Source organism: Chanos chanos, chromosome 5, assembly GCF_902362185.1.
Source record: "Chanos chanos chromosome 5, fChaCha1.1, whole genome shotgun sequence".
NCBI classification, from domain to species: Eukaryota; Metazoa; Chordata; class Actinopteri; order Gonorynchiformes; family Chanidae; genus Chanos; species Chanos chanos.
This window is the reverse complement of record NC_044499.1, coordinates 44,808,731-44,834,335: the sequence shown is the minus strand read 5'-3', so window position 1 is coordinate 44,834,335 and position 25,605 is coordinate 44,808,731. Positions and strand designations below refer to the sequence as shown.

Below are 25,605 nucleotides of genomic sequence, written 5' to 3'. Positions count from 1 at the left end.
GGTCTGAATTTCTCTTCATGCAGCAACTCTGTAAAAACATAGACCTCTGTTTTTTTATGTTTCAGAGCACATGTGCATTGTGGAGAATGTGGTATGTAAATTGACCCTGTATATTTGCACTTTTTTGCTTACAAATACAAAAGGCACAAAGAACCCCCTTCAAAGAATAGCACGTTGACTGTGATCATGATATATACGGGGCAATATTCAGCATTGTAATTAAAATGAGAATACTTTGTAAGAAACATGCAACCATACCAAATTCTGTGCATAACTAGACAGACAGCACCTTTTTTAAGTTATAAAACTGTTTATTACTCATTTAAAAAATGTTACATAGCAACCTTAAGTGTTACTCCAAACATTGTCGGAGTAAATACAGCTCTTGAACTTGAAGTTTAGTTTCTACCACTATTACATCAGGAAAACTGATTACTCTAGGAAGATTGTGACACTTTGACGTTGTCTTGGTTCGTTTTCAAAATCCTTTGTGCAAACAAATTATGATTTTTTTTTCTACTGACAACTATTTTCCTGCAAGTGTAACACATTTAAAGAGAGAGAATCACTGCCATTACAGACCTTTACAGACCTTTAAGTTGTACAAATTCAAACTTAAATTTGAATGCCAGCCATCTACATGAAGAAACAGTCAGTAGCGGCATGGTCTGTGTGCTTAACTAAGTGCTTAATCTGTATGTAATGTGGCTCCTGAAAAATGGTCTTCCGAGTAAAAAAAAAAGAAAAAAAAAAGGCAATCAGAAGTGTCCAACTGCAGAGAAACACAAGTCAATTTCTGAACCCAAAGTAGTCCTGAACATAAAACCCTTCCGCCGTTCACAATCCACCCGTGCCCGACTTCCTAAGCTGCAGCTGAGAGTAGAATGAAATTACAGTATCCAGTGAATACGATACAAAGTGTTGTAATCAGTTCGTTTAAGTTATGTACAAGCACCTCAGTCCTACATTTGACAAACACATTCCACATCGCTCTGGCAAATGTTAGCAAGCTGCACTGGGTGTGAGAGAGAAGCAGTGGAGGAGACCAGCGGCCTGTTGTGGGAGAAGCATGTGAAACCTACTTACATTTTAGCACTGGCTTTTAAAGATCCCTTCAAGGAAAGCTTCAGTATTTTTATATACATATAACTGTGTAACACACTGAAATATTCAGGGTTTTTTTTTGTGGCGTCTCAAATAACAGCATTCAATATCTTACTAGTAAACCCCTGTAGGTTTGAAATATAAACACACTAAACTATCACACTATTATATTAAAAAAAAATGCACAGTAAAGATTAACATGAAAAGGATCTTTTCTGATGGTAAAGCATGATTACAAAAGTTCACCAAGCAGTGCCCCTTGCTTCATCTTCTCATAGTGTTTCCAACAAGGGTGCTTAGCCTGACTGAAATTGCACTGCTGCATTGTACTGATTTGTCACTTGTCTTGTTATTATTATCGTTTGGATACCCAGCACTATAGATAGAGCTACTGTTGCTCCTCCACAAGACTCTCCAAGCATTCCACTTGTTCCATGGTTCTGCTTATTCATTCCAGACAACAAGCAACACCTGCTACAGCACAGTGAGAGCAAGACACAATCAGCCCTGTTGGCCCATGTTCAAAGAAATGTGCAAATCATAAACTTGAGTGGCAAAAAAAAGAGAAACAAACAACAACATTAACAACAACAAAAGAGAGAGAAAAAAAAATTGTTTGATTGCTCCCAAGTTAAGCATTTACAGAACTCTTTGTCTGTACTTTGTGGGGTCTATAGCATGGTCACGCTTGCAATAATGTGCATTGTCTCTGTAATAATATCTGCCAGGCAACTCCAGTCCAGAAGGAATGTCAGGCTGCTTTCACCTAGGACAGTTTGGTGCTGGGATGCACAGAGGAGAGCTGAGGGGGGCTGAAGGCTGGTTGAGGGTTTAGGGCTGACATAGGATAGAGGCTGTGATGTAGAATGTCCCCATATGAGGCTGCCACTGGGTGTCTGTACATGTGAGCTGGACTGGCCGCCTGGGCCAGGAACTGTCTCTGCATCATAAAGGAATGGATGGCAAAGGGGGGCATTAGTGGAGAGAGGACAGCCTGGTTCTTCAAGTACTGTAAAGGATGGGAGTAACCAGGGGTAACATGGGAGCCCAGGCTGTCACACATGTCCTGTACCTGAGATACGAAGGCCCCCGGGTAAAGTCCCGGGAACATGGGCGAGTGCAGTGGGAACTTGTGGCCCTCTGTGGCATAGCTGTTGATGTGCACAGCGTGTGCCGGCTCAGCCGGCTTCATGGATTCACTGTCAGGTTCAGGTGTCCGCACTTTCCCTGGAGTGTCCTTAGGCGTGGAGCAATGCATGGGTGTCACAGCACGGATCTTTCTCTCTGGAGGCCCGTTCTCCAGCTCCTCGAGGTTCCTCTTGAGTGGACGTGCTGCGCCAATATTCTGCGGGCTGCTTTTGCTGCTCAGGATGGGCCGAGCCATCTCTTCCACCTTGTAGCCGAGTGTCTCCTCCACTCTTCCATTGTGTACTTTTTCCAGACCTCTGGAATGACAGTCAACTGCCTTTTTTGGCGTGGACACAGTCATGGGAGAGACCCGACAGGCTCTGGGGTGGTAGTCCAGGCTAGAACTCTGACTGTTGCCTGTTTGAAAGAGAGGAGTGTTTTTCATGTCCTGCTGCATTATGGGATGTGTGAGGCTGCAGACAGACGGAGTAGAAGAGGTCAGTTTGTGGGGAGAGGGCTTAGGGAGGCTCAAGTCTGTCGGTTGATCTTCCGCCTCTCTGTCTCCGGGAGGTGTCTTTTCTTTCTGGCGGCTGCTATACCCCACATTTTCTGGGTGCTGACTGGGAGGGAAGCCCTGCATACCCTCACAGTCCCGAGGGAAAGCCTCCTTACTCAGATACTTGCTCAACTGCTCCTTGTTTAAATGGTGCTCAGTCTGACGATAGAGGCTATGCAGGTGCGGTGATGAATAGAAGTCGCTCAGGAAGCTAGGGGCTTGGCCGGGACGAGGAGTTTCTATGGACTTTTCCACAGTGCTGTGAAGGTTTGCTCTCAGGAGGTAGGGATCTCCTGTGGGGCTGGACTTGAGTTGATGCAAGGGCTGGTGCTGGGAGATCTCAGAAGAGTAAGGCTCTCTAGACAAGTCTCTCTGTAAGCCCTCTGCTGCTGGCCTTATGTCCTCAGTGCTTCGGGGCTTGAAGCTTTGGGCATGCTGGATGACAGAGGGCCGTTTGATCACCACAGCCTCTGTTGTGGAGGAGGACTGGGAGCTCTGCTGCCCAGTGGCCACATCCTCAGTGCCACCACCAGATGACTTCTTGCTGATCAGTGGGGGAGGTGGGCCATAAGAATAGTTACTAGGCAAGCCGGTACCACTGACCTGAGACAGCATCTTCTTCTTGGCTAAAGGAGACATGATGCCAGGGTTTCCCCTGGGGTAGTGTAGCGGGTTGTAGCTAAAGCAGGTTTCCTCCTTGCTAGGGAGTTCAGCCTTCTCAGTTGGGATCTCTGGAGTTGAGAGGGGCTGCGGTGCTCTCTGCTTCAGGCTAGGCAACACCATGCCAACAAGGTTCTGGCTCTCATTCAAACCAGACTCTTTCATATTTCCTGAAGCGCACAGTGGTGACTTGTACTCGGGCATCCCATGCTGTCGTTGGTCCTGTGTTCGAGAATGTGGGAGGTTATGACGTAGTGGCTTAGGTGCAACAATGGGGAACCCATCAGGGTCTTCTTTATTTAGGGGTGGGTTGTCCTGCGGAAGTGGAGGCAGGGTGTTTCCGTCATCTCGACTGTTTGGGCTGCCATTCCTGGCGACGCTGTGGAGTTGTTGCTTCTCCTCTTCCTGCTTCACAGTCACCTGCAGGTCATTCTCCTCCGTGACGGAACTCTTGGCGTCTCCATCCCCCTGAGGCAGAGTTTGAGGAGGCTGTGTCTCCTGCTTCACCAGCGCTTCCTCTGGGAGTTGTTCCTTGTCCTCTTTGTCCTCTGAGCTCTGCACACACATACATACACACACACACACACATAAGCTAGTTAATCACCGAGTTTGAGACTGTGACAACACTGAGCAGAACATACTGCGCTGTATATGTTAATGCATGCAGGTCCACCCCCACAGCTGAATGCAAACTATCTATCAGCATACTCCATGCAGGAAGAGTGAGCTCAGCAGAAAATCTGCACACATGCGCACTCTCTCGCTCTCTCTCTCTCCCTTTCCTTCTCTCTCCCTTTCTCTCTCTCCCTCTCTCTCTCTGTCAGTCCCAAATGGCCAACATCAAAGCCACTGCTGAAGCACACATAGTGTGCATCATTGATGGCTGACAGATGACCTGACTTTTAAACACACCAGGAGCTAAACTGCAGGCTTGGAAATGACACAACAATTCTTGTCCCTACTGTATATTCACCTTCTTAACTAAAAAAAAGAGGCTAGAACAAAAAAGAGGATAACAAAAAAAAAGAGATGACATGTAGTCACATAAGTGCTGTTGGACTGCCTCTCGCATTTCAGAGTGGAACAAATCACTCCTCAAATCTCTAAAAAAAAAACAAAAAAAAAACCCCTCAGTTCAAAGTGAAACGGGGGAGAAAAAAGTCAGCACGATGCCACAGAAATGACAGCACACATCTGTTGTAGACCTTAAGATACAGCTTGCCATGCTGCAGAGAGCAGCACACGCCAGCTAATCTTCAGATGTCTTTAATGAGCAGACGCATGCTGAAACTTCAGAGGCATGACAGCATTCAGAGAGAAGGCTGGCCCTACCCATCCATTCATTATCAGTGTAAACTGGAAAATACACATATGTTTGACATCAGTTAGTGTCAGACAGAATACCGGCTTGTCTCTTTTGACTCATTTTCCAGTTTAGCTTAAATAAATGTGTAACTACACATGCATAATGATGAGTGGGTATCGAATTACAAAGGACAAAGACAAGTAGCGTGTCCTCTGTGTCTTTGTGCTAGCTTGAAAACTGAATTGATGTTCTTTTCTGGTGAAAATGCATATGTCGCAGTTGATGAACTGTGACCTTTAGGGTCACTGAAGTTCTTTGCCTATAGGACGACGAGAGGAATACATAGATCGTCTAAGGGCTTTTAGTGGCTAGCGAATAGCAGCCAAGTTTACACATTCGTAATGGGGTGTGACAGCCCGCTGGCTACGCGTGTATCATTCAATACCCTTGATTGTCCTCTGTGCCAAAGAAGGACCGAATTAACACTGCTTACAATGCTCTGCTTTTTACCACAATAACATGCCCATATATGTTCATGCTCTGATTATATTACTCTTCCATGGAGACCCTGGGGCAACTCCCAGCGTCTATCTTTCCAAATTTCCTTCCCAGCTGAGATCCATAACATTGGGGGATTTTTTTTTTTTTTCATCTAGTTTGCTTTTCCTTCTCTCTTACATTGGCTCTTCTTCAAACGGAGAATTCCATTTTCATTTTCTCCTTGTACAATGTACAATCAATTATCTGGAGAGGGCTTTCAAATTACAGAACATACCAGACAGATGAGCAAGGCATGCCACTGGAAAAGCAGTCAACTCCTACAACAGCCCTCTTTGTTTCCACACCATTCCCATCACTCATTCCATGCACTGTAGAAATGAATATGCGCTGGGTAGCAGCTCTGAAATGTGTCTAAATTTGACACTTCAAGAGAAAATTCAAACGGCCCTTTCATCTTCTCTGTAATCATTTGGTTATTCATGTGAAAATAATAACTCAATTTTCATTCCCTTCCACAGCAGCGCTCTCCTTTTTCATATTTACGCTTAACTGGAGAGACATTTGCAAATCACCATGGATTTATTGGCTTTCAGGGATAAAAATAAGCCTGCGGTTTACATAAGAACAAAAATATGGCTTCAATTCGCTCTGCACATAATGGACGTTCAAATTTGATGCAAGGCATTTCCACTGTAACCACCACTTTGTCCTGCTCTGCACAAAATAAGCCTTGTCAATAACAGTAACTCCAGTCTGATCTTTTTCACTTGATTTGTGAGGAAACACTAGCAGGCTCACAGAGGGAAAAACCAGAGTTCGCTCTAGTTTGAGTTATTCACTGAGAGAACATAACTGCAGAAGGCAAAGCGTGAAAATCGCCTGGAGTCACAGAGGCAGGGAAATACTGTTTGATTTAGCACGCCGTAGCATACTGGTCAGAGCAACTGATTCAGCTCAAATAATTATGTTAAAACCAGCTGCTCCTGACAGTGCTATTCATACAAGCCTATGACAGCTTATTTGTTAAAAGGGAGAAAGGCAGTTTGCCTGAAGTGGACCATCATGTTTCTCTTTTCTTCATGTTTTTTTTTTTCCCTCTGTGTTGTTGAAAAGGTGGGGTGTTACTCGGCAAATTCTCAGAGAAGAATGGATGAATCAGTGACTGACCGGCTCCAGGACTTTAGTTGAGGCGTCCTTTTCATTATGGGGCCTCCCATTTTGCTCTTCTTTAGAGCGCTTCATTGCCGCAACTTTTGTCTTGCTGGCCCCCTCCTGGGCGCTGCTCTCCTGTTTGCGAGGCTTGATGGGGGGCAATGGCTTGTCCTCCTCTCCTTTCATGTATCTCTCGTATGGTAAGATAAGCCTTGGGAAAAGAAGAGGTGACACAGGTTAGCACTATGCCCTAAATATCATTGCATGACTCGTCAACAGGCTGCTCTATCCCCGAACAAAACTACTAAAAATAATTTACGACAGGAAAGCAAATATTGGATCGCAGACTGTTGGACAATATGTGTTTTCTCACTGTAATGTTTTAGTGTATTTATTTATGGATTATACAGATTTATTTCAGCTTAAAGTTCTAATTAAAATTATTGTTGAAAAACTACTACTATTAGCAACTATTACTACTTCTATTACTACTACTAAAATCAGTAATATTACTATTGAATAATAATAATAATAATAATAATAATAATAATAATAATAATAATAATACAAAAAAGTAAAAAAAAAAAAAAAAAAAAAATTAAAATGTCATAAGAACACCAGCAATAAAAAGTCACTTTTTATTATTAAGAGGATGATCACAATAAACTACCCACTAACTAATTTCACTTGAAGGAGAAAATATTGAAGAGATTTTTCCTTTAATCAGTTTTCTCTCTCTCTCTCTCTCACACACACACACACACACACACACACACACACACACATGCCTCCTCCTCAATGAAGCATGTGGGACAAATGGGGGATAATGCACTTGATCCTAATTAAAAGCATTTCAGTTCCCAGCTGCTGATGACATAAGACTATTTTCCCCTACGTGCCCCTCTGGCTCCCCGTCCACCACACGGGAAACACTAGGACCAGTCCTCTTAGTCAGCCGAGACAACCCGAGCCAAAAGCACAGGGAAACTGTGAGAGCAAAACTGATTTGAGAAATGCCTTGACCCATCTGACTGGTCTTTGCTCGAGACGAGCCGAACACGAGCGGGGCTTTTCAACTCCTTATGGCTTTTGCTCTGCTCCGCTGATGGAGAAGCCTGGTAGAGGACTGGTAATTGGAGGGGAGACACAGCGCTGCAGTCTGACTGTGTACTCAGGCAGTTTGGAAGTTTTTATAACATGCTTTATGTGATTAATGAGTCACACTGGGAACTGTCATGCAAAATTATTAATACCCGCCCTGACACACTAGCTATAATCAAAACATAATTTGCTTCTGATACATCACAATTTGGGAATGCGAAAGAAGCAGAGAAAAAACAGAGCTGTGCTAACCAAAAAAAAAAAAAGAAAAAAGTTTCATCCCAGTTATTGGGCAGTGTTTCTTTCTTCCTTTTTTTTTTGTATCACTACAAAAAATATCCCTCCTCCTACTCACTCTTTCTTGATTTATTTTTCTTTCTTTTCTTGTCTAATAAGCTCTGGAGGCATCTTGAGAGGAATTCATTTCCGCTATTTTGCTTGGCTGTGTGTTTACTCAACACAGAGCTGAGTCCGGCAAGGCAGAGCTTCACTGAGCATGCTCGGGCAAGGACTGTAAAGAGAGGCATGTAGGGAAACTATGCTGGCTGGGATTTGGCAGGCGGCCAATGGTGAAGCTAAGCAGCGGCCCAGAGGGAACATTCATCTTCAGATCCCATTACCAAAAGAGTTTAAACATGTTACAGCTGCTAAAACTGGAAAACGCTCGCTCCATGCAGTCAAATCAAAATAGCAGCTGCCAAATACCTGATTCCCGCCGTAATGTTTCACTTCATGTTTATATAATAGCAGCATAATAATGCACACAATGACTTATCTTGTTCGCAGCTAATCCCCTGAAATCTTCTGGTCTGGAGCTAAGTGGGTGTTTTTTAGACCCCACGAGCATTCTCAGCCTTTCTTTAAGCAGGTCTTATGATTCCTCTTTTTTAGATTGGGTGAAATAGCCAAAACTCCACTGACCTTACATTCCCTCGTTTTGATGTTCCACAAGGAAATTAACATCAGATGTTACCGTTTAATTTGCCTTGTTTTTGCGCAATTATTTACTTATTTTTTTTATTTATGAGTTTTGGTAATAGAGCGGAAATGGCATTCAGTGCAAGGTGAGAAGTCAGAGAGAGAGAGAGAGAGAGAGAGAGAGAAAAAAACAACCCACTTATTCTCTCAACAGTACCATGTATGGACACATAGTGTTAAGTAATGGTTCTCTTCCCTTTTCCCTTTAAGTGGGAGAAAGGGAGGGAGCGAGGGAGGGAGGGAGGGAGGAGGAGGGGGGGGGGGGTGCAGCAAGAAAATGTTTTCTTCACAAACTTGGTAGTGACATATTTCCTGTCAGAGAAAAAGAAAATGCTTTTAAAAGCTTGTGTGGGTTGGTAAGATTTTAATTTTTGTTATTTTTCTTCGAGCTCAGCAGCTGGCAGATCGACAACAGCAGAACTACATTTCATACAGCTGGTAACAGGCACAATGCCAAGAACGGGAAATCTGCAATTAAACGTTCCTTTATGAGAAAGAGTGCGGGAGAGAGTAAGGGAAAGAGAGAACACAACATGAACGGGAAAAGGGAGTGGGTGTAGCAAGAAAAGGGCAAGACCATTAACGGCCTTACCCCCCCCCCCCCCCCACCCCCTCCAAATAAATAATAAATAAATGACCTTCTTGATTGTCAGGAAAAGCCACCTTTTGTTACAAAGAGGGCAGAATGTATTTTACTGGGAAATGTACCAAGAATGTTGTGATGGTTTTAATGTGAACTTGCCTTGGGGTACAAAAGAACAACTTAAAGTGCCCGCACAATGCCTCCCATTTTCTGTATATTTCCGTCGAGTGAAGGGAGAGAGACAAATTCAACCACAGGACAAGAGCCTTATTTACATCTCCTCCTCTGTCAACAGTCAGCACCATCATCACGGTGAATGATTTCATTCCTAAACACCGGTTTAACTTCTCACTGACGCCGGCGGGGTTTTTTTTTTTTTTTTGGATGTCACGCTGAGTGAGCCTTTCACATCAACCTGGAATTGTCAATCTATTTCAATCACTACACAGCCTCAATAAAAAATAAGCTCTCCAAAGCAACAGGCCACTGAATCATATGCTCCTTTCGCCCCCCCCCCCCTCCCCATCCTCCTGCCTGCACATATTTAACTTCAAAATTATGTTCCCTCTCAAGAAAAAAACAGAGTATCAGACTCAACAGGGCAGCTAAAGAATTCTTATTAAGTGGAAAAACTTAATAAGAAATCCGCACTGTACAAAACTGATGAGGCTGCAGCTGCGAAGCCTTCTGCAATCACAAACTCTGTTCAAGTTATTTTAAGTCCTCTATTTCAGCACTCTGACACGGCGGGTTCAGTTTTAGGCTAGATAAACATGTAGCGCTGGCCTCAGCTTGGTTAAGGTGTCTAAAAGGACTGGGCTCAAGCCAGCGCTCTCCGGCAGCAGGAGCGAATGCTTATTTAAAGAAGGTTTTGGCTTTCTCAACATCACCTCTAGCCAGCCCAGCGGCTGCACCTGCAGATGGAGAACAACGCATCACCCCCCCCCCCCCCCCCCGCCCCTACCCCCCGCCCTCCCGCTTTTTACCCCTTTTCTGTCTTCTTCCATCCTAAACCGAGAACCTCAACATCGCCAGCGCAACCTCGCTAGCATTGAGTTCCCCACTGATCGGCATACCTTCATATCCCCGGTCTGTGAAACCACAGCCTACGCTTCAAAGACAGAGAGAGAGAGAGTGAGGCATGTTTTAGGGAGGAGGGAGTGGGGGGGGGGGCTTGTTTGCTATAAAGAGAGCTGTGGCTGATTAAATGGGGCAGGAGTGAGGTCAGCTTAAACAAGGTCTGCTGGTCAGAGATCACTAATGACCACTCAGTGTGAACAAAGAAAAAGACATGCCCACTCACCCGTGCACGCACTGGCAAATAAATCATTCTTTCACTAACGTATGGATAATCTTACGGCATACTCAAATCTTCCAAAATCTTCGCTTAAAGACATAATGTCAGAGCCTGAATTTTTAAAAGGTTGAACTGTGCCATCTATGAGAAACTGATTTGATATTGTTCTCGGTTTAAGAGACAATGTGTTTTAGGCATATGCTAATGTAATAACTCGAATGAGTAAATATATAATATTCTCGGTGATATTAGCATATTTTTCAAATGCATACATATATTAATAACTCTTTGACTGAATGTTATGAATACCTGGATTTGCAGAATTAAAATAAGTTCCCGCTATGAAATTATTTTGCGGTACTTAGCTGTCCCAGTCATTAATTCAAATGTATAATTACTTCAGGAATCCTGTGATGAATAAAGGCCTCTTTCACAGTGACAGATAAGGGCATCACCACAGAATATATCAGCCCAGCCGTGAGTGTGTATGTGTGTGAGTGTGTGTGAGTGTGTGTGTGTGTGTGTGTGTGTGTGTGTCAATCTGGCCTTTATCTGAGCGAGAGCCTGGTTCCGTCTCCGCTGGGAGTGCTGCTGAGTGGGTAATAAGATTCTGTTGCAGCATCTCTGTCCTTCCAGCCTCTAATCCAGCTCTTATATAACGCTCATTTCCATAATAAGCAATTCAGAAAAACAGGCCCTTTCAAATAATCACACTTAAAGAACACAATAATTAGACAAAGTGCTGCATTTATCCTGTGCTTAGGTGTTGTTTATGCCCAGCGTCCTTGCCCAGGGACATGTTCCAAAAAGAAACAGGCACACGAGCACTCTAAAGACCTTCAAAAGAAGTAGGGCACACACTGAACGCAGGTATACCCGATGCCCACTCTCCCCTAACACTGACGTTATGTAATCCTAAACAGAGTCAATGGCAATTATTAGCAGACTGTTACTTCCTATAACACAGTACAGGGGGGGAGAAATGTGTAAAGAGAATAGAGTATAATTACAGCATCTCAAGTTTTGCAATATCCTGCGCAAGCTTCGGCCCTAAAGGGCATAAAACAGGAAGCTGGGCAAAAGGGGGGGGAGCTTCCTGTACACAGAGTAGCAGCAGCATACAGTGGTAAAATTATTGCAACGGTCCAGCTGTAGTCTCTTTCTCGCCTGCAATTTAACGCCAACACTCAACCACAGCCACACGACCGAGGCGGAAGTGTACGTAGTGACACCAGCACCTTGTAGACACAAAATAGTCTACTTGAGGTCACATTCAACAGAACTCAAAGCAGTAAGGGGCATGAATGTATATATATATATATATTTACACACACACACACACACACACACACACATACACACAGAGGCATAGAGAAAACATTAAAACTGTGTTGGCTCTCTTGATTTACGTTGAAGGTGTGAGAAAAATTCAACCTGTCACTCACAGAAGTGAGAGCTATAGTGAGAACTATTTATAATACAGGAACTGAAAGCCTCAGTTCATTTGTCACCTGCAAATGTACAAAATATGTACTAAGGAATGAGTCATTCCAACCAGAAGATATTTTTTTATCACTTGTCTGCATTGCACAAAGAGCAATGTGAGAAAATTAGTCATATTTAGTAGTACAGCGAAGACTGCTGTTAGTAGCACAAAATCCCACAATGTTATGCTACCTTATGTGTATGAAAACACACACACACACACACATGCACATATGCACATACACACATGCACGCACGCGCACACACACACACACACACACACACACACACAAACCCACACACAAATAGCTATGTTAGTTTATATAACAATTACACAATCCAACAGGTTTGCATTTTAAGAAAAATATTTATACAACTACATGTTGCTGTAGTAACAGTAAAACATACTGCACAAATATATCATTGATCAAATGTCATGTTGCATAAACTAATATTGAATTGCACTTGCAAGCAGCTTGACTGAGTCAATAACTGAATAATAAATTTGATGAATTCCATATTTGTTGTAGTTAATGTTTGTCTAGTTTCAGATTTTTTTAAAAAATATTTCATAGGTGTCATAAATAAAAATGATGTTTATGATAGAAATGACCTTTGAGCGCTACAGTTAAATTCTTATCTCTAGGATTTTGACGAGTGCTGATGTAATTCTGCTCCTTCGTCACAAGATGGCGTACTGTACAGTCCTGTGAACTCACAAGGCAGGAAGTAAACACTGTCATAACAATTAGCACATTCTTAAGAGAATAAACACTATTTTTAGGTTGCTCGATCTCTTCGCCCTCTTGCTGGAGAGCAAGATATGCACTTTAAGGAACTGCGAGAGAAGCTTCATCCTCCCTTTATCCGTAGGCACTGATCTCTAATTTTTAAGACAAATGGTTGTTGACATCAACAATTTTATTCTCTCATTCATCTAACTCAACGCCTTTGGCTCCATGAGACGTGACTGGTATCAAACATGACTGCATATTAAAGAAGTCATTTGATCGAGCCCAAGTTCACTTCTTAAATGGGGCTCTACAGAAGAGCCTCTAATGACTGGTTGTTGAAATGCCGCGGACTGTAAATTAATGCTGCAGCCGCAGTAAAAGGGAGACACGGCTAGATGGCAGTTCAGCAGGTTTCCGATGCTAAATGAATGTTAAACAAACAACTGGAGGCCTGTTATTGGACATAATAGAGAGTGCAGCTGAGCTGAGAGCCTACGGCAGTCTACCACAGCACAACACAGCTCAATGCCACACTGCAAAAAAAACAAAAAAAAAAAACCCCAAAAAAACCAAAAAAAAAAAAAAAAAAAAAAAAAAAAAAAAAACCAAGGCGCTGTAATTATCACTTCTATGAATGCTCAGAGCAAATTCCAAGAGGCTGTGCAACTTGATTCAAATACAATACAATACAATACAATACAATGCAATGCAATAAAACAAAATCTTCACACAAAATGTATTCCTCTCAGGCAGGGGAAAATGATATGAAATAATAACAAAGAGAGCAGATGTTATACTCAGTTTATGTGTGTAAGGTTTAAAAGAATTTGAAAGGAGAAAGAGAGAGAGACAGGGAGAGAAAGAGAGAGAGAGAGAGAGAGAGAGAGAGAGAGAGAGAGAGAGAGAGAGAGAGACTTGGAAGACATTGTTCCATATGCTCGGTTGGGCCTCTGAAAGGTTTTGTCAAGAAGTCGACCCTTGAACTAATCCTGATTCACGCACTTTAACAGGGCAGTGAGGGAATGCCAGATCGGGCCTTTTGTCATTCTCTGGCTTTTAGACCTAAAATTACCTCATTCATTCCCCTGGGCTAAGACCCATTAACTTTCAAAAGTGAACTTTAATTATTAAAAGTGTTGAATAATATGTAATGAGTGCTGCGTTCTTCTGCTTGGTTTGTCCTGAGAAATTCTGGGCACATTGTTTTTTATTGTTGGAATTTGCTTTCTGATTCAGTCTAAATGAAAGCCACATTCTTTGGTAATGATCTAAAGACATTAAATTAAAGGCCTCTGCTTTCTCCTTTGAGCTCCTTTGAACATTTTTTTTCTCCCCTCAACCCAATACAAACATGAGCCTGTTTTTTTCCAGAACAATCCGAAATGATAAAGCATAAATAAGCTCTCTGTGAGAATAAAGCAACATCGGTGCTGCAGTTGATAACAGAGAGACTAAATCCCCGTTCCAAAACAAAGGCTTGAAAGGAGCTTTTAATCTGCTAAATATAAATAGCAAAGAGAACCTGACTATGAGGCAAATATTGGACATGCACCTAAGAAAGCAAAGTCTAACCTTTGTAAATGTTTAATACAGGTCAGACATTCTTGAGCTGACAGAAAAGGAAAAAAATCTATTACCACACTGGACAAACTGATATACAACATATCTGTGTAACCTAGGATTCCAGTCAGCATGATCTACTGTTTGATAATGATTGGCAAGGCCTTCCTCTTAAGCAGGCAAGTCAAACACGTCTAAGAGTATTACCTTTACTGAGAAACATCTTTGCTGACACGCAATTAATCATATTCAGGCAAGCGTTATTCAAGGAGTCGCTTTTGTCTTGTTAAAGAATGAAAGTGATGGCATATTGCTAGGGCAAATGAGGCTGTAAATCTAAATGCAAATTGTGATGATAAACTAATTAGATCAATCAAGAATTTAATTAGGTTTTGTCAGCTTTGAACACCCACAATGTCAAGGCAAAGCTCCTCTTCATTACATGATTTTATCAAGAGAATAAACAGAAAAAAAAACATAAGCATTTATATATATATATAGATATATATCAATAATTGGCATTTTCTGATGGCACAGAGATTATCAGTTGACATTTAAATGAACGTACTGTAATCATATTTTTGGATTAAAGAGAAATGCTACATGTATGGGTTCATGAGACATTTGTTTAAGGCTTCTCTGTTGCTATTGTTTACCACAGACAGCAATTTCAAATAATACCCTAATCTCCCCTGGGACAGAAAAACAGCCTATGCAATACTCAGAGGAAACAAGCTCTTTCAAAGACAGATCATTAAAATATACTTAAAGGGTTTGCATTAAAAAAAAAGAACAGTCTGTCATACTTGCTATAGATTCAAGGATGTGCTCTCTGAAGCGTAGCTTGTTTGAATTTTGAGCAAACATTAATTCAGAGGGGGGAATGTAAAAATCAATAGTGCTGTGAGGAACTGACGTGCTCTCTCTCCCTCTCTCTCTCTCTCTCCCAGTGCAACAACACAGTTTGCCATCAACAGGATTATCGCCTCCCGAGGTTGATCCTTTTTAATTTAAATCTAAATAATAAAACAGCATTACATAATAAAGCTTGTATCAGGATAGATATAATGGCTGATACGACTCTCCTTTTTGAGGGATTTACGGTATTGAGAGAGTTGGAGAAATAGTGCATAGCTTTAAAGGGGCAATACAAATTTCCATGATCCAAACAGTCTTCCATATACTGATAGCGTGTTGCTTGATAATGTCTAAGGAATGCTCTTATCTGCAGAGCAGCATTCACGAGCAGAACATTTTCTGGAACAAAGATCTCTCTTTGGGAAGAGGGGGATTAAATAAATAACCAGGTCCTGATTGATCAGTGCCACTGACCTATATAATTAAAAAGCATGGGGGGGTGGGGGGGTGGGGTGGGGGTGCTGTAAAGCAGCAGTTTCTCTCAAGGTTATTGATGTCATTTTTTATGACCTAATTTGTAATCTGTGTTTCTCTTTCCTTTAACACTGCAGCTGATAGCTAATCTTACGATCAAGTTAAATAAATATCATTAGAGAACCAGTTAGAATGTGAAACTGGGAGTGTAGAGGATGTTAAATATTGATTTTCAGCTAGTGTAGGATGACTAAATTTACTGCGCTAAATAACAAGCCATTACTGCAGTCATAGACATGCAGCAAATTGCTAATTTGTCCGGATGACACACTAACCATTTGTTTTTAGTCCATTTTCAACATGTACTCTCTTTTTAACAATCCCCACATGAGGGTTTTTTTTTAGACCACTAATCATAAATTGTGTAAGTTTAAGTACAAGTTCTTCCTAAAAAACCTTAAGCAAGTCTAGATGGTTGCCTTCAAAGAGGCCCTGAATACTAAGCAGCACATTTTTAAGGATTTGGTTTACCCCTTTGTTAAAAAAAAAAGAAAAAGAAGAAGAAGTCAAAAAAAAAAAAGAGTAGAGATCAAGGCATGTTCGGCTTGTTTCACAGAGCTGAGGTCTCTCATAAAAAGCTCAAACATCCACGCTGCCATCTGTGGTCGGCTGCTCTTGGCACCGCTCTGCCAGAGAAGGCCCATGAAAAGCCACTTCACTTTACATCGGTCCCGGGTGTTTCTCGCGGAACAATACGCCCGTCCCAAAAGCATGAAACCGTAGATGCGACGGGGGAGCGCGTGTCGATAATGCCGCGCTTCATCGCGGCCGGAGTGATCTTTCATCCGCGACCGTTTGGTAAGAATAGCTTCATTTGCTGAGTAAATTAATTCGATTAATTACTCTCTCTCTCTCTCTCTCTCTCTCTCTTGCAACTGCATAAGTGAACACGTAAGTGCATGGTGTTTGTTTGGTCAATGATATTGCATCGGCCTTAAAAAGGAAATTGCTCACTTCACAGAGATATTAATGGTCAGTGAGAGGATTAGTACTGATTCAGAACAAGGTATGTTGGTATGGTTGAAGCACAAGCGCTACTAGTGGACTATGCCCTTCCTACCAACACATCTGACCTCTGCGGCCACGCACACACAGTGGGCAAAAGAGGGAAAGGACCTTCTGACATACCTTAAAGGTCACATTAGATTGCTTTTCAAAAACGCCAAAAAAGAGCCTTTGTCTTGCTACAGGATCTTTAAGCATATGCACTGATCCATACCAACAATGTTACCGCGTGCAGAATGTGGTGCACAACATAGACTGACTCATACACATGCGCACACGCACACACACACACACACACACACACACACACACACACGACTGCCGTACATATAATCGACATCTGCATTATTTCAAAATAATTTGAATCGAGTAACTCATAGACGTATTTACAGAGTAATAATCTATTACTTATAAGGTAACAATGCTTGGTGTTTTAGATATTGTTCCCTTCCTGGAATGATTTGTCTTTCTGATACTGTTACTTTATATCTCACATCTACATGCAGGAAACCATTTGCACAAGAGATAAGGGACAGCATAAGCAAATGAAGGAAATGAGAAGTCCTAACAGGGGAGAGAAAAATCGTGAGTTGACGTGCAGGTAGCTCTGGTTATTAGTATTAGGGTTGTAATCTACACCACTCATTACCATGTTCTTACATTATTCATTAAGACCATGCTGTATTAATTAAGTAATGCAGGGAACCAGTTTGCTCTCAGGCACACGGGGAGCCCGTCTCAGCGCTGGATGCCCGTGCCTGTGATCTCACATCGCCTGGCATATCTGCATCTAGCGTGATGACATCACGCGGAGGAAAGATCGGGGACGGGCGGCCGTACCTCTCATAGTGTCTGCGTGTGCATGTGGCTGCGCTGGTGCTGCCTGGATTCCCACCCAGCTCGTCGTATACATTTTTCCACTGTCGGCGGGCTGTGATCTGATGGGAGAGAGGCGCCAATCATGAACGACAGTAAAGAGGTCTCACACACACACACACACACACACACACACACAACACAGCTAAAGCTCAATAATGAACCATTAGTCAATTAACAGATGTTCTGGTTTGGTTAAGTGATACCGCAACAAGGGTAGTAACTACTGCTGCTGTCTCTCTCTCTCTCTCTCTCTCGTGTTTAATTTCTCTCTCTGTCTTTAATTCGAAGACATAACACTACCAGGGCTGGTATGTTAGATAGAGGGTTTTTAATATTTCACTATGCACTATTCACTATTCATATTTTACTATGTATATCACTGTGTAATGACACCACCCATGGCCTCCGGGCAAAACCGAACACTCTTTTGCATAATGTTTGCATATGTGTAATACTTTGTTGAACTAAAAAGTGACCAATGTTAGATTAACATAATTAGGGCACACAGTATTCATATTCACGAGACCTTGAGCGTGTTCAGCGTGAGTGGGGTTAAAACATTTTTAATAGCAGTTTTCAGCCGCTAATGGCTCCTGTTCTCAATAGAAAAATAGTCGATGAAAGAGCCGTCAAGAGACTGGACTGAGCGCAGAGAAATGCACATGCAATTTAGTAATTCAGTTCATTTATCCATTAAAGATATTTACTCGTATAATACAACACAAGGTCACAGAGTGTCCTTTGCCTTTAAGTACAGTAGACAGAAGAAACAGACTGTGTTCAGACAGTCAATTAAAGACCATAATATTCATGCATAGATTACCATGCCCACCTAGTAAAAACTGTATGGTGTACTAAAAAAGTATCTGCTACTTCCTCTTTTTAGAGAGTCTAAAGACTTACTCTGTTTTGACAGAATGTGAACAGAACACCCCCTTTGGCTCCCACTGCACTCTATAAAATTCCTCAGTTGTAATGTTTCTTGACTGCTGTTTGTTTTAACATTGCTATTGTCCATAAGGCAGGTTTTTAGGTCTACATTGGCCTGTGCTTTTATTAAACGCAGTCAAGGAAAGTTCAGTCTCAGCAGAGAAGCTTAATCTGATCATTGTGTGAGCCATGTAAATGTTTCCAGTGACATCACTGTTCCCTGCAAAAAAAAAAAAACTGATTTTCATTACAGATGTCGGATCCATTGAACTGTCTCTGTGGCAGCTAGAGCTTAGCACTCTCAACGGTAAGATAGCTGAACCTTGTAATAGCCGCAGTGAATCATTCCATTAAAGAATTTACTCATACCACTGTACTTCCTGTGCTCAAACGGTGAGGGCTACAGTATCAATACGTCAGATAAAACGGCTAGAGAGAAAAAAAAAAAACAAAAAAACCCAACAGAAAACGTTTGAGTTCACATGAGTAGCTTCCTGTTTGCTCCTTATCTAAACAACTTGGCTCCTATTTCTTTTTCCTCCTTCTTCACCACTGACAAATAAATACATGCCGGCGTCACAGAGCAGATCTTGTCACAGAGAATATCCTTAACTGATTACATGGAGAGGACTCTAATGTTTTCACCATATTATAGCTGAGCAGATGTCAGATGGGCTGCCAAGCAAAATCCCTTTATTGTACCGTTCTCTTGTTGCACAATAATGGTCCCTTAAGAGCCTCAACATGGGTACCGAACAGGCCTAAGCAATTTCCTCTCAAGAAAAAGGGTTACACATGTTTTCCACTTGTAGATTTTACAACAACTTGCAGCGCTCTGGCCAAATTTGGATCTAAGAGAGACTCTGTCCAAGCCCAGTCTAGTAAACACACAATTCATGACTGGTCCAAAAAAAAAAAAAAAAAAGAAAAAAAAAAAAGAAAAAAAAAATCTGAAAATCCTTCTGCCTGTTTTTAGGAATCTCTATGAGCCAAAGGAAAAACTCACTGCCAAATGTACTGTATTTCAAAGTAATTGTGTAAACACTTACCAGATCATATCCTCCCAGTTTCTGAGCAGCTTGAAACATAGTCCAAAGGTTTACTGTTAGAAAGACAATAAGCGTTAGGATCAATAACATGGGGGGGGGGGGGGGGGGGGGCAACAATAAAACAGTCACACATTGTTCAAATTGATCTGACTTCACACGATAACTCAAATAAGACTTGCTACGCTAAGCCAACAATCCGTGTTTGCCACATGAATTTCAAGCAGGATCTTTCAGGAGAGAGAGAGAAAAAAAAGAGAGATAAAAATCAAATAAATTAGTGTCAATTTAATGAAGCATAACTACATAATGTTTATCAATAAGGGAAGCTGAAATTAATGAGGGACTTTGCCTTTGGAAAGAGTAATCAATCAAGATTCAATCACCACAAACATAAGGCCACTGCATTTGTCAGAATAGCGTTCTCCTATCCCCATATTGGGCCATATTGATTTTTTTCCCCACCCAGCAGCCATTTCAGATGGACTGAAGGATTATACAGGGAGTTCCTTTTAGCCCTGTGAACGACATTAGCCCCACAGCTTAAAGCTTTGACTCCTTCCATCCGCAAGGGCTTTTATGCATCAGCAATATTACACGAGGCTCTAGTCCTACGCTCAGACCATAAAGTATAGACCTTCAATTAGCTTTGTGATATATTTGCCCTACAACACATATATCTTACACTCCTGAGAATGTGTATTCTAATAGTGGAAAAAAAATCCAGGCAGGTAATTTCTGGAACTGTACGTATTTGAGATGTCTTAACGACAACAACAATAACAACAACAACAACAACAACAACAACAACAACAATAATAATAATAATAATATGCATGATAAAGAATGCCATCTAATTTGGTATTTCTGAGAGAACTGAGAACACTTTATTTTTAAATAAGGATTGCATGTTTAAACATTCCTTTTCCAGAGACTATTCATAATACAGGCACATCCTCTTTCTGTTTGTTAGCCTTTCTCTTCATAGAACCTAAAGTGCACTCATTAGAAATCTGATTAACTGATTAAGTGTTTTCCCTGTTCTAAAAAAAAGTCATTTCCTGCAATGTTTACAGAGCGGGCATAATTTCCTAAGAGGCAGCGCTAGTCTGATGTGACATGTCTCCCTGAAGCACACAAAAAAAACATGCCTGAGCTCTCTGATGAATGCATACATCTCATATTCTGCTGTTTATCTGTAGTCTGTGCCCCTGAGACACCAGCCAGTACTGCAAACTGAGTGCAGTGGAAAAGGATGTGTCTGAATAGATTCTGATCCAAGGATAACAACTTGGCACAATGCTGCAAAAGTCTACAACGCAAAACAACTTAATGACGAAGGCGCACACTATGCAGATGTTACGTTCATATACATAATGTAAACAGAAAACAAGTTCTCTTTTCGATCTAGCCGTAGAGCGGGGAGGGGGGGGGGGGGAGACCTACTCTTGTCTTTTTACATTTTCAGTTTTAAAAAAGCAAAGGATGACTCAAACAGTTATAATTGGGAGAAGCATAAACTGCTTGTCAATTCAAGTTAGATATGTTGCTCCCATCCATATTCAGAGGCAGAGGGTGTTTTTTTCCACTGATGACGGTGTTGAAAAATCAAGAGTGAAAAAAAAGATGAATATTAAAAATTCTGTTTTCGGCATTTAGAAGGCAGTAAATGCCTTGAACAGCTGTGCTTGGGTCTAACATAAACTACTTGTCTATTCAAGCCATGCACAGCAAGAAACCGGGATACATCAAATTAGAGTCGCAAAGCTGACTAGGAATAATTGTCTCTTCACTTTTCTTAAGTTACACTGACCTACTTTGCAACCCTGCAGAATAGATTACAATTTCTTTTTCTTTTCTTTTTTTTTTTTTTTTTAAGAATACCAAATAAGTTCCAGTTGGGAAAAGTCGCCACTAATGCTGCATGCTTTTTAGTGTAAATTGGAAAGAGAGATAATGTCCCTCTCAAGGTTGAAGATGCAGAACCAGACTTATCTGGACATATGATACTCCCTGCCTGCTTGCCTTTTTTCAATTGAGCCATCAATCCCCCCTGCAATGTCAACTTTCAACGGTGCGTGTCACCAAAATTTTTTTTTTTTTCTCTTTTTTTTTTCTTCTCCCAATTGTGCTTGAGTGCTGCTAGCGTTGCGTTGACAAAGCAGTACTTGACCCCTTGCTTCTGAGAAAGACATCTCCACAGTGTACTGGCCTCAAGGATAGATAGATAGATAGAGACAGAGAGGGAGAGAGAGAGAGAGAGAGAGAGAGAGAGAGTGAAATAATCTTGCCATACTCACTCTGCTTGAAGCCCAGATAGGGTATCCTCTCGATGGGGGTTTTCCTCTCTTTCATGTATTTGTACAAAGCTACGAGGAAGGCCTGCTCGTCGGCGTGGCACTCCTCACCTGCCCCCGTCTGAGATTTATCCTCAGCTGCTACCTTTTTACAGCTAGTGTTACTTTTGGCTTTGGCCGCCATGGTCTTGGATTCTGCTTTCACCTGTAGACCAGACACCACAAAGAGACAGGAGGAGATGTTACACAATGCCAGAGAACGGTTGCATCAGGTGAAAATCATAAACCTGTATCAGGTCTATATCAGACACGCCTGGGAAGTATTCGAAACAAAAATGTCGTATGGTCTAATTTCTGAGACGTCTGGATTAATTTGGACATTAACATGCTTTTAATAGATTTGTTTTAATATTCTTTCAAACATTAATGTAATTTAAGAAGCACTAAAAAAAAACCCCACTCTTAATAGGCGTTTTATCTACGTTTGAATTGAGTAAGGCTTGAGCTACAATAAGAGCCACACAGAGTTTCTGTTCCAGGCATGCTGTCACATACAGCAGTCAACGCTGGCCCACACACGTCTGTTTAGCCATCTGTTAGAGATAATCAAGTGCATTTATTTTCCAAAAGAAGCTATCAAGGCCAGTAGGATATGTGAACGCAAACAAAAAACGGTTGAAATAATAGTTCACATTTGCTTTAAATAAACAAAACCCACAAAATTATGCCATACTCAAGAGCATTTAATGTTACAAGGACGTTTTTAAGTGTTCATATGCACGCTTGTTATCGTATGAGAGCAATTTTAGGATGAACAATGGGGATTTTTTGTTGTTCATCAACAATGTTTATTAGAAAGATGGTATACTTCTGCCTGATGTGTGACCATAATGTGAATTATCTATTGCTAAATATTACAGACTTGAACCAGTCGATCCAGTCTTGAGAGCCTCCTACTCAAATCACACCTCTGCAACCACAACAAATGCCATCTTATACAAAGTTCTTGTGTACAAAGTCCTCATCAAAGCTTGAAGGAATTAGCTGCTAGCCAAAGGCGGATTATGCACAGTTTACACTACATAGAATGTGAGGCCCGATTTAAAATACTGGCTCCACGCTGGCAGCACGACAGCTGCGATATTACTTCTGAGGACAAAGGTTGATACAACAACCACAGAAAAAAAAAGCAATCGTGAATGTTCTGAGAACTAAACAATGAAGAAGTAATTGATCATTTTGGTCATCTAATAAGAACACTGTGCCAAACCTCGAAAGGCAGACAGAGGGATGAACTGAAGGGAGGGAGAGAGGGAGAGGCTCTAGTAAAAAAAGGTCAGGATTAGCTAAAGTCAGCATTACCTTGGCTGGGGCCTTGGCCTCCATGTTGTTGTGCTCCTTGACAGATGCACTTTGGCCCTGTGAGTCTCGTCTCTGGGAGATGGAGGGCTTCTTCTTCCGGGGCCTGCCCTTCAGGTTGGGTGCTATTGAGGCCCAGACACAACTTTTCAGACATATCATACCTCGCATTTTACAATCACTTACAGAGACAAAAAAAATCACTATATCAAATTTAAGCCTAATATAAAAACTGAAAACAAGCTATATGAAATTAGTCAGCTCTGAAGTGAGCAGGCATGATGCAAGTACAATGCTGTTGTTCTCAAATCTGTGAATAATGTGTTTTGTTTGTTCCACTGACAGATTTAATGAGTACACCTTGCCTAAAAATGTGAACTAAGCTCTCATTACATTATGTAACACCTTACCCTTTACACAAAATATCAATAAAAACATTAAGTTCCTTCCAACACCAATGTCAATAAACCCCTTGTACTGTTCTGTCATATCCTGTTTCAGGGTTCATTTCTTTTCCACTTCGATGTTTTTTTTTCTTCCTGCAAGATATATTATTGCTTTGTTGATTTAAGACACAGCAATACAAATGCGAAATTATGTGCCAACAACAGGAAGGTTTGAATAGTTGCCAAATGAAAAATCCCCTGTATATCTGGATTCTGAGTGACTTTTCAGGCCAATGTCAGTTCATGTTAGCACACATCACGAAACTTCTCCTGCACCACCCCACCCCACCCCCTCCCTTTCTGGGTTACACAGTTTCCCTGTTGTGAACTGATAGCATCTCAAACTCCCTTTATTAAAGTGTTTACCTGCCAAGTGGAATGTTTTTTGTTCAAATAAGAAGACAGGGAATCGGGAGCAGATCATATTTCCGGCATTTTCTAAAAAAAAAAAAAAAACCCACAAGGCCACCTCACAGAGGGGTCCTTTGTTCGACGAGTGCTATTACACCATCTCACGCGCATCAAGTCAGAAATGACAGCCACAAGCAACTGTTCAAACAGACACGCCAATGAGATGCAGATAAAGCTTTTCACTCGAGAACAAGAACATCCACACTCTGTAAAGTTAGCAAAGCACACAAGTTCAGCTAGGTGAGTCAAAGAAATATTAGTCTGTGCTAATGATCAAATCATTAGAAAGATTGCTTATGGCCAAAGGCCTGACCTATTTTACAATACTTCACATTAAACTAGACGTTTGGGACTCAAAATAAAACATTATTTATATAGAAAAAAATTTAAAAAGGTTTTAGCAATCAGCGAAGGTTGATTTTTGTTGGGTCTGTGACATTTCTCCTCCTTCTGTTTTTTCCTTCCTTTTACCGGAGGAGAAAAAAAAGCATGCGAAATTAAAACCATTTTCACATGAATAAACATTTATGTAAGGCACTTTTTGTCACCTTGGCAACGGCCAAGTTGTTTGTTTCATACAGCAGTGTGACAAACACATTTTCACAGACATCAGACATAAACCCCACTGTGAATACACCGGAGGTAATAGGGACATTCTGGAAAATAAGAGAGAGTTTCTTTCTCAAATATCAGTTTGTCTTTGTCTGGGAGATTAATGTACTTTCACAGTTCTTTATTTTTCACCCTCTTTTCGTTCCCTATACCACAAGTCTCACAATAATTTGAATTCCAGGCCTATGAGTAATGGATTACTCATGATTGCTGGAGTACATTAGCTGCTATTCTTCACGCTTGTTTTCCTCTCTGAGGTTTTTTAATATGAGGACGTAGCTCCCATGTTTCTTATGTACTTATGGCTGAGAAACCAACTTAAATGTAATATCATGTTTACAGTAAAGCCACAGAAAGAAAGAAAGGAAGAAAGAAAGAGAGAAAGAACGAAAGAAAGAAAAAAAAGGCATCCAAAGGCATTTTAAAAAGCGGCCCAACATCATACGCTAACATCTGCCATCTTTCTACACTGTATCAAATCTCAGTGTGAAATCAGAATAAGATGAGGGAGTAAGAGAGAGAGATTGTATATCTGTGTGAGATGTGTAACGGTATTACCCCTGCTCACCACTGCATTAGTGCTCCAGTCATGTTTCTTGTTGTAGACTAGCACGTGAGCAGTGTCCAGGCAAGGCCTGTTGTCTCAGGCTCTTAGCTGAAAGACTGCTGCTGGGTCTACAGTCTCAGCACTCCATTACTCACTCATAAACAGATTAAGACCTGGCCCACACCATCGGGATGAGCTGCCCAAAGCCTACAACTGCTGCTGCCCCAATTCCAACCTTTATTGCTTTTCCTGAGGACCAACAGAACGTAGCATAACAACTGTTTCTCTCTCTCTCTCTCTCTCTCCCTCTCGCTCTCTCTCAGGCTAACACAATGGCCAGTGCAGAATTGAGTCAGCGTACACAGCAAAAGCATTAAGAACAAAGGGAAAGCTGATGCTCACACTGAGAAAGGACTTAACAGTCGCTCCCAGTAATGTGACCTTAACCTCTTTTCTTCTGTCTTTCTTCTTTTTGATTCATTTCCTAACAGTGACACATAACAAATATCCTTAATGGATTACTGCGAAATAATATC

General features: G+C 41.4%; 1 protein-coding gene across 1 annotated transcript in view; it reads right to left on the bottom strand.

Annotated features, from left to right (window-relative positions):
- Window positions 1-330: 330 nt before the first annotated feature.
- The window catches only part of arid5b (AT-rich interaction domain 5B), a 64,534-nt gene continuing 39,259 nt past the window's right edge, over window positions 331-25,605 (bottom strand). The window contains exons 5-10 of the mRNA XM_030775236.1: window positions 23,057-23,178; window positions 21,698-21,899; window positions 19,401-19,453; window positions 17,383-17,480; window positions 6,423-6,618; window positions 331-4,003 (exon numbers count right to left, since the gene is read on the bottom strand). Coding sequence (XP_030631096.1) covers window positions 1,871-4,003; window positions 6,423-6,618; window positions 17,383-17,480; window positions 19,401-19,453; window positions 21,698-21,899; window positions 23,057-23,178 — 2,804 coding nt within the window. The 3' untranslated portion in view covers window positions 331-1,870. The remainder of the gene's footprint in view (window positions 4,004-6,422; window positions 6,619-17,382; window positions 17,481-19,400; window positions 19,454-21,697; window positions 21,900-23,056; window positions 23,179-25,605) is intronic.